This window comes from Lithobates pipiens, unplaced genomic scaffold (genome assembly GCF_037356315.1).
Source record: "Lithobates pipiens isolate NorthernLeopardFrog02 unplaced genomic scaffold, aLitPip1_a1.2 Scaffold_18, whole genome shotgun sequence".
NCBI lineage: Eukaryota > Metazoa > Chordata > Amphibia > Anura > Ranidae > Lithobates > Lithobates pipiens.
In genome coordinates this window covers 319,658,516-319,671,530 of record NW_027507758.1, presented here as the reverse complement: position 1 = coordinate 319,671,530, position 13,015 = coordinate 319,658,516, and the positions used below count along the sequence as shown (strand labels likewise).

The 13,015-nt window shown below is 40.5% G+C and overlaps 1 protein-coding gene across 1 annotated transcript in view; it reads right to left on the bottom strand.

The window, feature by feature from the left end:
* The window catches only part of GABRR2 (gamma-aminobutyric acid type A receptor subunit rho2), a 145,093-nt gene that overhangs the window by 99,230 nt on the left and 32,848 nt on the right, over positions 1 to 13,015 (bottom strand). Inside the window, exon 2 of the mRNA XM_077487262.1 lies at positions 6,178 to 6,284. Within this exon, the coding sequence (XP_077343388.1) occupies positions 6,178 to 6,284 (107 nt within the window). The remainder of the gene's footprint in view (positions 1 to 6,177; positions 6,285 to 13,015) is intronic.

The window sequence follows — 13,015 nt, the reverse complement described above, 5'->3', positions numbered from 1 at the left end:
TCATTCCCCAGAAACCCAAGGAGTTGTACGTGGCTGGGAGGAGGTAGTTGCGGATAATGTGATCCTTAGTGTCCCAATGGACTCAGAATCGAATGCCTCTGCAAACTTATGCTGCATGGCCTCCCTGATTCTGCAAAGCCTGCGAAAGGACCCTAGGGTTCATGGTATAAAGGAGAGGGAGCATTACTAGCTGGCAACCCTTATTGATCCACGTTAGGATAAAGTTGCAGAACTCATCCAATCTTCGCAGAGGGAGCAGAGGACGAAACATCTTCAGGAGCATCAGGAAGCCTTGAAGAAAGGTTTGTGTAACATATTTCCAGACCGGGGAGGTTGCTATTTCCTGATGCTGGACACCGTGTTACTGAGTCTTCGTTAAGTCAGAGGAAGAGCAGTGGAGAAGGTGGCCGGCTGACCGATGCCTTTAAACAATTTTTCAGTCCTCAGCGCCAAGATCTGATTGGTTCAAACAACCATCACCAGTGTCTGCCTTATATGGTGCAGGAATATCTAGGGGCAAGAGCAGACTTGGAGCCCCTTTCAACAGAGCATCCATTGGGTTACTGGGTCTTGAGGATGGACCACTGGCCAGAACTTGCTCAACCTGAAGGGTTCTTAAGGGATCAATGAGTGCACCTGTCCACAGACTCTGTTGATAGGCTCACATTCATAAAAATGAATCAGTCTTGGATCAGCAGCTATCAAGCACCTGATGGGGATATAACTGATTTAATTTGCTATAGATCTTGGATCCCTTGAAGACTTCCTATGCTGACTATCCTATTCCTCCTCAATCTTGATGATGCTAGCTTCCAACAATATTTTTGGTTTAGGGCACCACCACCACCACCCAAGGCCCAATTTTTCTGCAGAGTATATAGGGCAGGCCATATAGTATATATATTTCTATTCAGAGTATATAGTGCCTGGGGGCCTAGGGGACCCCCATGCTTGGTATCAGTTTTGGGGGGTACATCCACGGTATTTTTTTTGTATTTTTGGCATGGGGTTCCCCTAATATTCATACCAAAGGGCCTGGTAATGGACTGGGGGGGGGGGGGGGGGCAAGCAGATTTTGTTCAATGATTTTTATCTATATTGCCGGGATCCGACAATACATTACAGCTGCGAACAAATTACATTTTTTCCTTTAGAAATGTACTGTTACTGTAAATGTACTGTTATAAACATGGGAAAGATGCGCTACTTTACAGGCAGACTAAGGGGAACCCCCCCCCCCCCCCCGGGCACAATATTTAAAGGAATATTTCATTTTTATTGTTTTATTATTAAAATCACTGCTCCCAACCCACCAAATTGAATTCTCCCCAGCACAAATGCTCCTACACCACACCTCTATCCCGATAAGACAGTACCATCGTTCATTTGTTTTACATCTATTGAACACGGCAAAAATGTGCATCCCAACCCTCTGGAAATCGAATAAACCCCCTATTACATCAGACTGGATCAAATGCATAACAAGAGTTGCAAAAATACCTGATCCATCAATCTAATATGGAAAATATGGTCTTGCTGGCACCTTTTTAGAACCTCTGAAGAATGTTCACTCCTACTTTCATAAGAGCCAACATTCTCGCATGACCCCAACTCTGTACACCCTTCTTACACCCCCCCCCCCCATGAGATTCACCCAAAATTTCCTCTACTCCAGCAGTCTTGATAGCTGTGACAAGTGAAACATCGCCACCCTCACTTACCCTTCTCAACACTCCACTCCACACTCTGGCACATTCCCTCTCTTACACCCCTAAGTCAAGAGCGCTAAAGGACCCATATTGCTCATTCCTCAGCAGATTTCCCCCCACGTTCCATTGAGAGCCCAGCCCCCACTTACCCATCAATCCAAATGCTATCAACAGAAGACAGGTTTGACATCCCAAAAGACCATGAACACATATCCACAAGACAAGTGCACCACACCCCTTTACGACCCTAACCAGACAAGAAGTGCTACTTTCCCCACGGAGAGAGACAAATTGGCCTTAAGGCTTGCACTTGCTTTACTTGAAATCTCCATGAGTAAACCCACGCCTTCCAAACAACCAAAGGTTAACTGTTCATTTTGAACTCTGTTTACTGGTTAACTCTTTGTGTCCCTATCCCCTTCCTGTTCCCCTTTTAGCGCTTCTTGAGGTTAAAGACTTTGTGCTGTTTGTACAGACAAGGCCCTTCAGGACCTTCATACTCTGTATTGTTAACCCAATAGTGACTGTACTCATTATTATCATACCTGTTGAATGTTGTATCGATATTGTCACTATATTGTTTTAATTTAAAACTTTGAACTGAAAAAATGACTGATACATGTCTCCTGGGGCGGGACCCGGGTCCCCAAACACTTTTATGGCAATAACTTGCATATAAGCCTTTAAAATTAGCACTTTTGATTTTTCACATTTGCGTCCCATAGACCTGAATGGTGTTCGCACAAATGTTTTGCCTGTTCGCATGTTCTGCTGTGAACCTTGAGCAAGCTGAGGTTAGAAGCTGATTGGTTACTATGCACAACTGCAACCGGATTCTGTGTGCACCAAATCTCCCCATAATGGCCCATACACACGATCTGAAAATCGTACGAAAAATACTGCTTTCGAAGAAATCGTATGATAATTAGATCGTTAGTTCAGAGCTTTCGAGAGCCAATGATGATAGTTCATCCGATATTATGCGATCGTACAAGCATGAACATTTTTCTCATATGCTACCAGATCATATGATTTTCATTTAATCAGTATAATTGTCATCCAAAAATACAATACAAATACACTACAACACATAAATACACTACAACACATTAAATCACTTCCGATTTTTTATTGTGTGGTACGAGAATGTTTGTAACTTTAGTATCCTCTCTATATCTTTGGTTTGATGCATGTAATGTACAGCACCTTTTTACAATGTAGAACAAAATGTGTGGAGTGTAGCAGAGTAAGTTAAGGTGCCCCTTATATGGTTGGTCATCAAGAGGAAAAGAAGGCCAACATATGTGGCCAACAGGAGGAAAAATGTCCTGCATTGGTGGTCAGTGGGAGAATAAAATGCCTATTATTGATGGTTGTGGAAAGGTAAAAAGTCTGGCATCAGTGGTCCGGGGAGGAAGAATGCTTAGCGTTGGTGATCAGGAGGAGGGGAAAAAAAGGAGGAAAAATGTTGGTGAGAATATACAGTCAGTGTCTGTGCCCTCTCTACAGTGTTCAGTGTCTGTGCCCAATTTCATTGGTGGTCAGTGTCTGCCCCCCCCCCCCCCACCCTTACATTGGCGGTCAGTGTATTTGCCCTCTTTACACTAGTGATCAGTGTCTCTGTCCTCTTTACATTGGTCTGTGTCTTAACTTTCCCACTCAGAACCCTTAAATATTTAGTACTTCGGTAGACAAAGTAAAAAAAAAGCGTGGCTATCCAGCATTCATCCTTCTGTATAACTTGAAGGTTATCACCCTGTAAACAAAAAAGGGCACAGCTTCAAAGACCTCAGTTGCATGATTGTCACCCAATGGAACTCTTTCATAATTTTCAGAATTTCCAGTATCAGCAGCTCAAACGTACGCTAGATGTATTCCTAATAGTCACATCAATAACAGTGCTTTCTCCTGCTTCACCTATATACAATATGCATAAAGTCATACTATCTGCCTGTTTATGAATCTCCACCAGCAATATGGCAACAAGTAAATATAAACTTGTCATCTCACTACAATAAAAATGAGAGGGTTCATTTCATAGTTCTTCCTATTGAAAATGTACTTGCTTCTTTGAAGCACCTATGTATTTATTAGCTTCTGCCTTTACACCTCTCTTTATTCTCTTAGCCTTGCTTCTGTACTACAGTCAGAGGGGTTGTACAAAAGCCACAGATATCTTGCAAATTACCCCCTACCAAACTCACTAATTGAAGTCAAAGGGACTGTACTGCAACTGTAAGCCAAATGTTTGACTAAGAATTGCAGCATATTAGTAACAAGAAAGATTTACTTTTATCTAAAAAACAAAGCAAATGAAAAAGGGGGCATTCAGGAGGTGGGCAAATTGTCTGCTGAAAGCCTGGAAGCCAATACTCTACCATGGATCGCTTTTTGGTGTACAGTAAAGGCTGCCGCATGTGTGATTCCAACGTAAAACCTATTTTAGATACTTTATTTGGATCTTTGAGGATCTTTAAGAATTACTGTATTTATCGGTGTATAACACGCACAGGTTTATAACACGCATATTCATTTAAGAGGGAAGTTTCAGGAAAAAACGTACATTTTAAATAAGGCAGCTAAAATTTAAGTATAAAATTTAACACGCACACGCTATTTGCACCCGATTTTCATGGTGAAAAAGTGAGTGTTATACGCCAATAATTACAGTAATTACTTTGCATTATAGGTATATAGAAATAGTTTAATGTTCATAGTCAATGAGCACAGGTTTGTATTAACCACTCGTACTGTATAAGTAACCTAATCTTTAGTAATATTAAAATGTTGCCCTATTGAATTTTTATCAAATCTTGTAATAAATCATTTCCCAAACCTTTATTTCAACCTTAGCTATATGTAGGTTTTTTCAAAGTAAAACAAGCAGAGCATTTCTAATAAACTTTCATTGTAAGTGAAAGCTCCCATTCCTTTTTCTGATCTGGTTGGCTAACTGGAAACCCTCCCAAAATGAACAAACAGCGTACACAATTAGTTTTAAAGGAGGGATAACAGAACTGGTGAAATCAGGTGCTTATTTTCAACCTTCAACTTTTCCACTACTAGATATGCATGAACATCACAACCACCACCAATGACAACTGTTGGATATCCAATGTTTGTCTCCTACCTATTATATTGCACTTCTAATGCCGCGTACACACATAGCCGACTATCCGACGGACATAGACTGGCGGACTTCCCGCCAGACTGTCCGTCGGACTTTCCGAACGGGCTACTTGCCCACACACGGCACTTTTTCAGCGGACTAATACGGCGCACTAAGTCCGCCGGACTATCCGCCCTACTTTTGAAATGAACGGACTCGCCCACACACGTGGAGGAAAGTCCGCTCATTTCGAGCGCGTCTCCAGGTAGGCGGGGCGGGACCCGGAGACCCGCTCGAAATTAGCGGACTTTTCTCCGGGCGGGAAAAGTCCGTTCATTTCAAAAGTACGGCGGACTGGCACACACACAGCCGGATTGTCCGCTGAAATGCGAGTCCGGCGGGAAGATTGGAGTGCAAAACTACTTTCTAAGTCCGCCGTACTTTCGGGTCAAAAAAGTATGCCGGAGGCTACACACGGGGGGATTGTCTGGCGGACTTCAGTTTGCCGGACTTTTCCACCCGCTTGTTTGATCATGTGTACGCGGCATAAGTCTCGCATCATACCATTCCATACACTGGAAGTTTTTGCTTGGAAAACAAACAGTTTAGAATTGGAAGATGACCCTGATTATTATAGTATTATTAACCGTTCTGCACCATAAGCAAACAGAGACGATATTAAATATGATATAAACTCATACATAGTAGAAGATGAATTACTCTGTTACTGTTACTTTTGAACAAATTTGAAACAGCAACATTATCTAGCTGCCATTGTTGAAATGCATACTGCTGTCAGCATTACAGCCCTCATGGTACCCAAAATAGTGAAGGTAGAAATATTTTTCATCAGTGTCATTTCACCCCCTTACTTCTGTATAGATGATGATGATTATTACATTGTTTAAATAAATAATAATATACTTTACATCCACTTTAAAAAGATGAACCTTTCCCAAGATAAAGGAACAACACAACCCATCTCTTCATTACTTTTTTCTGTCCCATGTTGCAGTCTGATTGTGTTAGTCAACATATTGTGAGGGTCTACCTTATTGGATAAAAACTGAAAAAAATGTTGGTTCTCATAATTCATAGTTATTGATAAATCTAAAATAGTTTGCACAGAGATTGTACAATTGGATCATGACATGTGTGTCCAGCTTAACACTATTTTAAATATTAGCATGCATTACTTACAGTATTTATGCACCACACAGAAAATATATATTTGTTCATACTGTGATATTCTTTTACCTTATATGGCCATTTACAGTATTTTTCTTCTTTCATTTTTAATCATTATGTACTGTATATACTGTAGATATATATATATATTTGATATATTTCAGATCTTACCTCCAAATGCAGGTCTCATAGAGAAGTCATGTTCATTCACTCTGAGCAGCTGGTCATTTTTACTTCTTCTAAGTTTTGTAAGATCGTGATTCTTTTTATATACATGGCTGCAAACATAAAGCATAGGTTTTTACTTCACATAGGAACATTTTTAAATACATATACAAATTGTCATGTATGTAAAGTACAGAGAATCTGGTTATTGCAATAAATGTACTTGTGAAAATGAAATAGGTGACATTATGGGCATATTTACAAAAACAGAATTACCAACCTCTGTCCTTCAATGGTTTTAATTCATTTTTGGTACTTAGAGGGTTACATTTTTAAAATTTTAAAATTTAAAGTGGTTCTAAAGGCTGGAGTTTTTTTTTACCTTAATGCATTCTATGCATTAGGTCTAGTCCCCCTTATACTTACCTGAGCCCCTACCCGATCCTCATTGGAGTAAGAGATGTCACCAGCACACCAGGGATCTAAAAAATAGGTCCAAAGTTTATTCAGAAATCACATAGTTACAGCAGATAGCATTGTTTCGGAGCTACGCATGACCCCTATATATAAGTGGATACTGAGGCGACCACTGACTGGAAATGTGAATAGTCAGAGTAAGAGATCTCACCAGTAGACCATGGATATCCAAAATGGGTCCAAAGCAATTACATTGATACAGCAAATAGCAATGTTTTAGAGCCATGCAGGACCCCTTCATAAGGCATGTGATTTAAAATGTTGCTATTTTCTGTATCAATGTAATCGCTGCATAAAGCTTTGGACCCATTTTGGATATCCATGGTGTGCTGGTGAGATCTCTTACTCTGACTATTCACATTTCCAGTCAGTGGTCACCTCAGTATCCATTTATATATACGGCCATTTAAAGGAACGTATGTGTTGGGAATAGTGCATTAGAGTCTCTCCTCATTAGGCCAAGCAGCAGTAGGACTTTCAAACTCAGAATTCTGACTTTCAAACTCAGAATTCTGACTTTCAAACTCAGAATTCTGTAAAAAAAAAAAAATTTTAACTCAGAATTCTGACTTTCAAACTCAGAATTTTGATTTTTTTTTTTTCAAAAACTTAATTCTATAAAAAGCAGAATCTCAGAATTCTGCTTTAAAAGATAGGACTGATGTAACAGACTTTAACGGTACCAGTGAAGGACATCAAAACCAAAATAATACTAAATATCTTTATTACAAATTAGTTTAAAAATATTTTACAGGTAAAATCAATTCAGAATTGTATGGCTCCAATCAGTTTGACCTCTAATCAATTTGATCAGTTATTATTATGTAATAGATCTCTGTTAGTACGGTGTCAAGAGGTTGACGCGTTTCACATCTGAGCTTCCTCAGAACCTTACATTCTTGACTAAAAACAGAGATCCTGTTCAGAAAAAAAATTAAAGGAACATAAACATTATTTTCATTTTGATTATGTGGGAGTGCAACTAATTCATTATAGCATACAATCCAATTGGGTAAAAAGGCGTGCATGGAGGGCTACTCACAACTAGAAAGGAGCCCTCAAGAAATGATGTGCCAAGTGTCATGGGGAAGCAATCCGATAGCTAAAGTCTTCAAACAACAGATGGATGAATATATATAGAGTTATGAGATGACGATGTGGTTCCACTTAAAATAATTCAACAATCATGGAATTGGTAGGTTGTGCTATGGGACGAGGTAAAGTCAAGTATCACCAAAATAATATAGTACTTACTGGGGAGGAGATCCCAGAAAGAAAAAAGGGAAAGGGGGCTGCCCTCAGCCACAGGTAGAGGCCTGAAGACCTTGCAGTCAATTCATCAGCATTACCCCTATACAATCCATACAAAGTGCAAAGTCAATATTTAAAGTTAAGTAACTCCTGCACTATCAAGATGAAGGTGAAGATAGGGGGCTAAATACACTGCAGCAAGTACCTGATTAACTGATCCTAAGCAGAAAAATATATATAAATGTATATGTTAAGGCACTGCGCAACGCCATCACGTACACAAAGTCAATATTCTATATGCCGAATCCAGGTTACTACGATCATCACAAAGAGACAAGCAGGAAAATGTACCTCAATAGTATTGAAGATTTTACTCAATAGTACTGTTTAAGCCGGAGTCCTTTTGTCCCTTTCAGGATGTTGTTAGAAATTAAACCTACAAACAATCCAAAATAGTACGGTATGATCAGTATGATCCCATTCCCTAAATATACGTTTGAGTCCAAGTGAGAAAAAGATTTACTTGAAACAAATTGCAACAGTGTGCACACTTGCTGTCTAGCTTGTGACAAAAAAATCTATACCCAGTTGATATCTCTAAGTAACAAGCATCTCTCTTCATATCCTATTCAGTACATAGTGCCAGAGAGTCTATAGATATATAATAGTAAACAGCCAGTAAGTTGGAATCAACTCCTCCAAACAGCATTGGTAATATCAATGTTAGCATAACCAAATGCATATTACACTCATCTAGATTAGCACCCACCACACAGCACAACATTGTCTTCCAATCCTTCCATCCACAGACTGATCAAATATAGCCAGTGGTTGGCGCCAAAACGGCGTCTTCATTTCTAGGTGTGTCAGGTGAGGAAGAGAACAAACGAGAAGTACTCGCATGCGCAGTAGAGCCATTTTCAGGAAACCTCAGTGACCATTGAATCAAGTAGGGGTATGCATAAATGTGGTATGAGTGAATACTGCAATTGGATTTTAGAAGGAGCCTTCCTTTGTTCTGACTAATGGAAATATACATAACATTGAATATCATGTCAATTGTCAAACGAAAGGTGTGGTTTATATGTTTTTTTGTAAATGTGGATCATTCTACATCGGAAAGACGTTCAGGAATTTTTAGAAAATAATCTATGACCATATTTACTATATTAGAAAAAAATTACTTTAGACTCCCATTGGCAGACATGTAGCTCTTCAACATAAACATGACACCTCAATGGTACAATTTACAGTCCTTGAAAGGGTTCTTGAGGATCCAAGAGGAGGAAACAGACAAAAAACGATTACATTGTGAGTCAAGGTAGATTTTTTAATTAAATGCCACTCACCCATCAGGCCTTAATGAAGTTCTTAGTTACAAACCATTTTTGGGCTAATTGGATTACTACCGCTAAACGTCTGGAACCCCTGGGTCCCTGAATCTCACACAATACAAGATATGCAACCATATTGTAGTATGATCCATATACCTGCATATGTCCTAATGTATCTTGTTTTTAAAGGCAAACATATCAGATCATTAAATTATTATATTCTGTTATGTAGAATTGTTGTAAACAGGTTACAATGTATAAATTGGATATAGATGGATTGTGGAGGTAGATGCAGCATATTATAATTTTTATAACTAGCATACGAGGGAATAACAAATCCCTTGTTTTTTTTAAAATGTTGGGAGATGTGTGCTTAACCACTTGCCAATCAGCTGCCGCAGTTTTACTGCAGCAGAATGGTACGGGTGAGCGGAACGGCATTATGTAACGACACTTCTCCCTGTGGCCACTAGGGGCGCGCACGAGAGCCGCCGGAGGCGCGACCACTGCCCGCCCCCCAGAGCTGATGCGAGTGCCCATCGGTCGTGATCACGATGGTTTGCTGTGGCTTGGCTGTTATGTTGTTTTGTTGCAGTTGAAGGTCACGAGGGGGCTTCCCAGAGGTTTTTGTAGGTTTATCCATGTTTGTATTCTGTGTTTTTTTGTATTTTTTTTCTTTTCTTTTCTTTTTATTTCTTCCTCTTTTTCTTTTTTTCTCCTTATCTCTCTCTCTCTCTATGGGACAGTTATCTGCCTACGAGGAACACTCGACAGCACAAAATAGTCATTATGAAAGAATAGGTAAAAATACCTAATTATATGGTTTTGGTTCTTTTTTCTTAGCCTTTATGAATTGTCATAGAGGAAAATTTGGAGCTATGTACCAACAATTATATTATAAAAGGTATATGTGAATACATTATCTACGTGCTGTGAGTGGAACGTGTGTAAATACAAAATGCTTTTTTTTTTAAAAGATCACATACAATATATAAAAATGTGCAGTGTGTAGAGCTTTAGCAAGCATTAACCCAACACATTTTGTCCTACAGGACTTCCACTGGGGCAACTTGCTGGCTTCTATTGTGCTAGATATACCTTTTTACATTCAGCCCACATATTTACTATTACTGACCTCCAAAATTATTGAATCGTTATTGAAATACATAACAGGATTGGCTGTCAAAACACAGCTGCTCCTGTGTAAAATTTCACTTAACAGCTAGTCTACCAGTGAGAGTCGAGGTCATTTTTTTGGGGTGGCAGCAAACAGTACCCCCTCCAGGTTGGTCAGGTGGTCGGTCAGGTCTGGATCACTTACCCCATCTATGGTGGGCACTGCTTCTTCACCGGCGGCTTCCCCTGCTCAGCGGCAGTGGTGGTGACTTCCTCTTTCCCTGCTCTCCACGAGCAGCGTGGCAGCTTCAGTTTCCTCACTCCTCTGCTGCCAATTGGGACTTTTCTCTTTTTGGCCAATCGGAAAATGGGTCTCAAACCCACTTCTGATTGGCCAGATTGAGGATCGGTGTTTTAATAGCAAATATTAATTTGCTGTTGTAACACCTGGGTGGGCTCATAGCACAATGCTCTGCGCCACAAGCCCACCCTATTTTGAAGCCTATTAGAGCCTCTGGCTCTAATCAGGTGCCTAAAAACACCCTCGCCACTGTAATTCATGCACCCGGTGTCCTGAAAGGGGCCGGAAACATGAATGGGGGTGGCTACCGTGGGCTGGATAGAGCATGGGGGTAGCGCCCGTGGATAGAGGGGCTGGTGCTTGGGCACCCCTAATGAACGGGCCGCCACTGTAGTCTACAATTGTCATTAAGTAATACAGCCAGCAAAGCATTGCTTCATTGTATTTACTATTTTATTCATATTTACTGTATATCAAAGGTGTGGCATTTGATATGCTTTGGACATCATTTACAGAAATCTTACAAGTAGTTACATAGTTACATAATTCATAAAGTTGAAATTAATACAAAAAAATCTATTGTAAAAGGTACATTTAATTGAATTAGGCTACTGCTTGCCCGGGGCATTTATGGAATAATCATAATTACTCTGTGGCATAAACAATTCAGGAACATTACTCTGAAAATCATCCCTGCTACAGTTAATCCAACTGTAGCTCCCTAGCATAACTATAGATTGGAGCACTTATCACCAAGGTTGATCTGGTACTTCAAGTCACTTTACGTAGCTCCCACATTGACATCAAAAAATTAGAGGCTTACGGACTCTACATTTCCATCCATAGTGTGTGTAATTTTTATTCTCTAACAATTCCCATAGCCTTGTACTGTATAGTCTGCTTCCTAAGGAAGACATATGAAAAAAAAATGTAATGTTGTTGACACTCTCAGCTAGTACCACTCCCTGAGGGAGGGAGTTCCACATTTTAGCTGCTCTTACAGTAAAGAAGCCTTTCTGCAATCTAAGATTAAGCCTCCTTTCTTCTAACTGCAAATCATGGCCACATATCCTCTTAAGGGGCCTTAGAGTAAACAGTTTACTGCAGTTACTGAAGTGATCTTTGATATATTTGTGCAATGCAATCATATTAAAAAGGCATATTAAAAAGGTGCTCCAGGGTCCTTCCGAAAAAAATAAAAGTCAGCAGCTACAAATACTGTAGCTGCTGACTTTTATTATAAGGACACTTACCTGTTAAGGGATCCCGTGATGTCCTCCGGCAGGCGCCGGCATCTCTAGTAAGGGAGACAGGAAGTGAAGTCTTGCGGCTTCACAACTTGTTTCCTACTGCACATGCACGAGTCACGCTGTGCCTTGTGAATGGTCCTGTAGTCTTCTGGGACCTGTGATAGGTCCCAGAAGACTGTGGGGGAAGGAGGGGGGGTCGAACTTCTGCCTCAGTTTGCTGTGGTGGTCTATGCCAGAAGTGGGAGAGGGTACCTGTCAAAACCAGCTACCTGCCTCCCCTCCCCCCTAAAAGTGCCAAATGTGACAATGGAGGGGGGGGGGGGGGGGAGAGCGTACACTTTTGGGTGGAGCTCCACTTTAAATGGCTGTAATTGCCAGCTTTGTTAGCTGCAGCTTGGCATTGCATGGTATTGCTAAGTCTGTGATCTACAGCCACCCCTAGATCTTTTTCCATTGCTGATTCTCCCAATGTGTATTTTGCATATGTATTTTTGGCAACAAAGTGCATAACTTTATATTTATCAATATTGAACCTCATTTACCATGTAGCCACTCAAACATCTATTTTGTCAAGGTCTTTTTATAATGATGCTATATCCTGTGCCTGAAGTTTTTTTTTTCCTGAATTGTTTGATAGCAGGCGCACTGGGCAGGCCAGAGATCGCGGCGACATGCCGCGAGTGTTGGCTCCCATGCGCGGGAGTGACGTCATCGCGGCTCCGGCGAATCACAGCGCCGGAGCAGCGAGACCCACCAAGAAGATGGACGCTCGGAACTACAGGGGACAGCGGTGACTTTGCTGGCTCCTGTGTCAGGTAAGTGACACATAATGGACTACTATGCGATGCATAGTAGTCCATTATGCTTTACCTTTGCAGGGAATCAAAGAGGAAGTAAACCCATCAGGGTTTACTTCCTCTTTAATAATCAAACTGAACAGCACTGGCCCCAAGACTGGACACTTGGGCACACCACTCACAACTTTAAACCATTCAGAGAATGAGCCATTTATCACTACTCTCTGGACCCCTTCATGTGACCAGTTTCCTACTTATTTACATACAATTTCATCAACTTCAACAGACCTTATTTTATAGATAAACCTTTATGAAGCC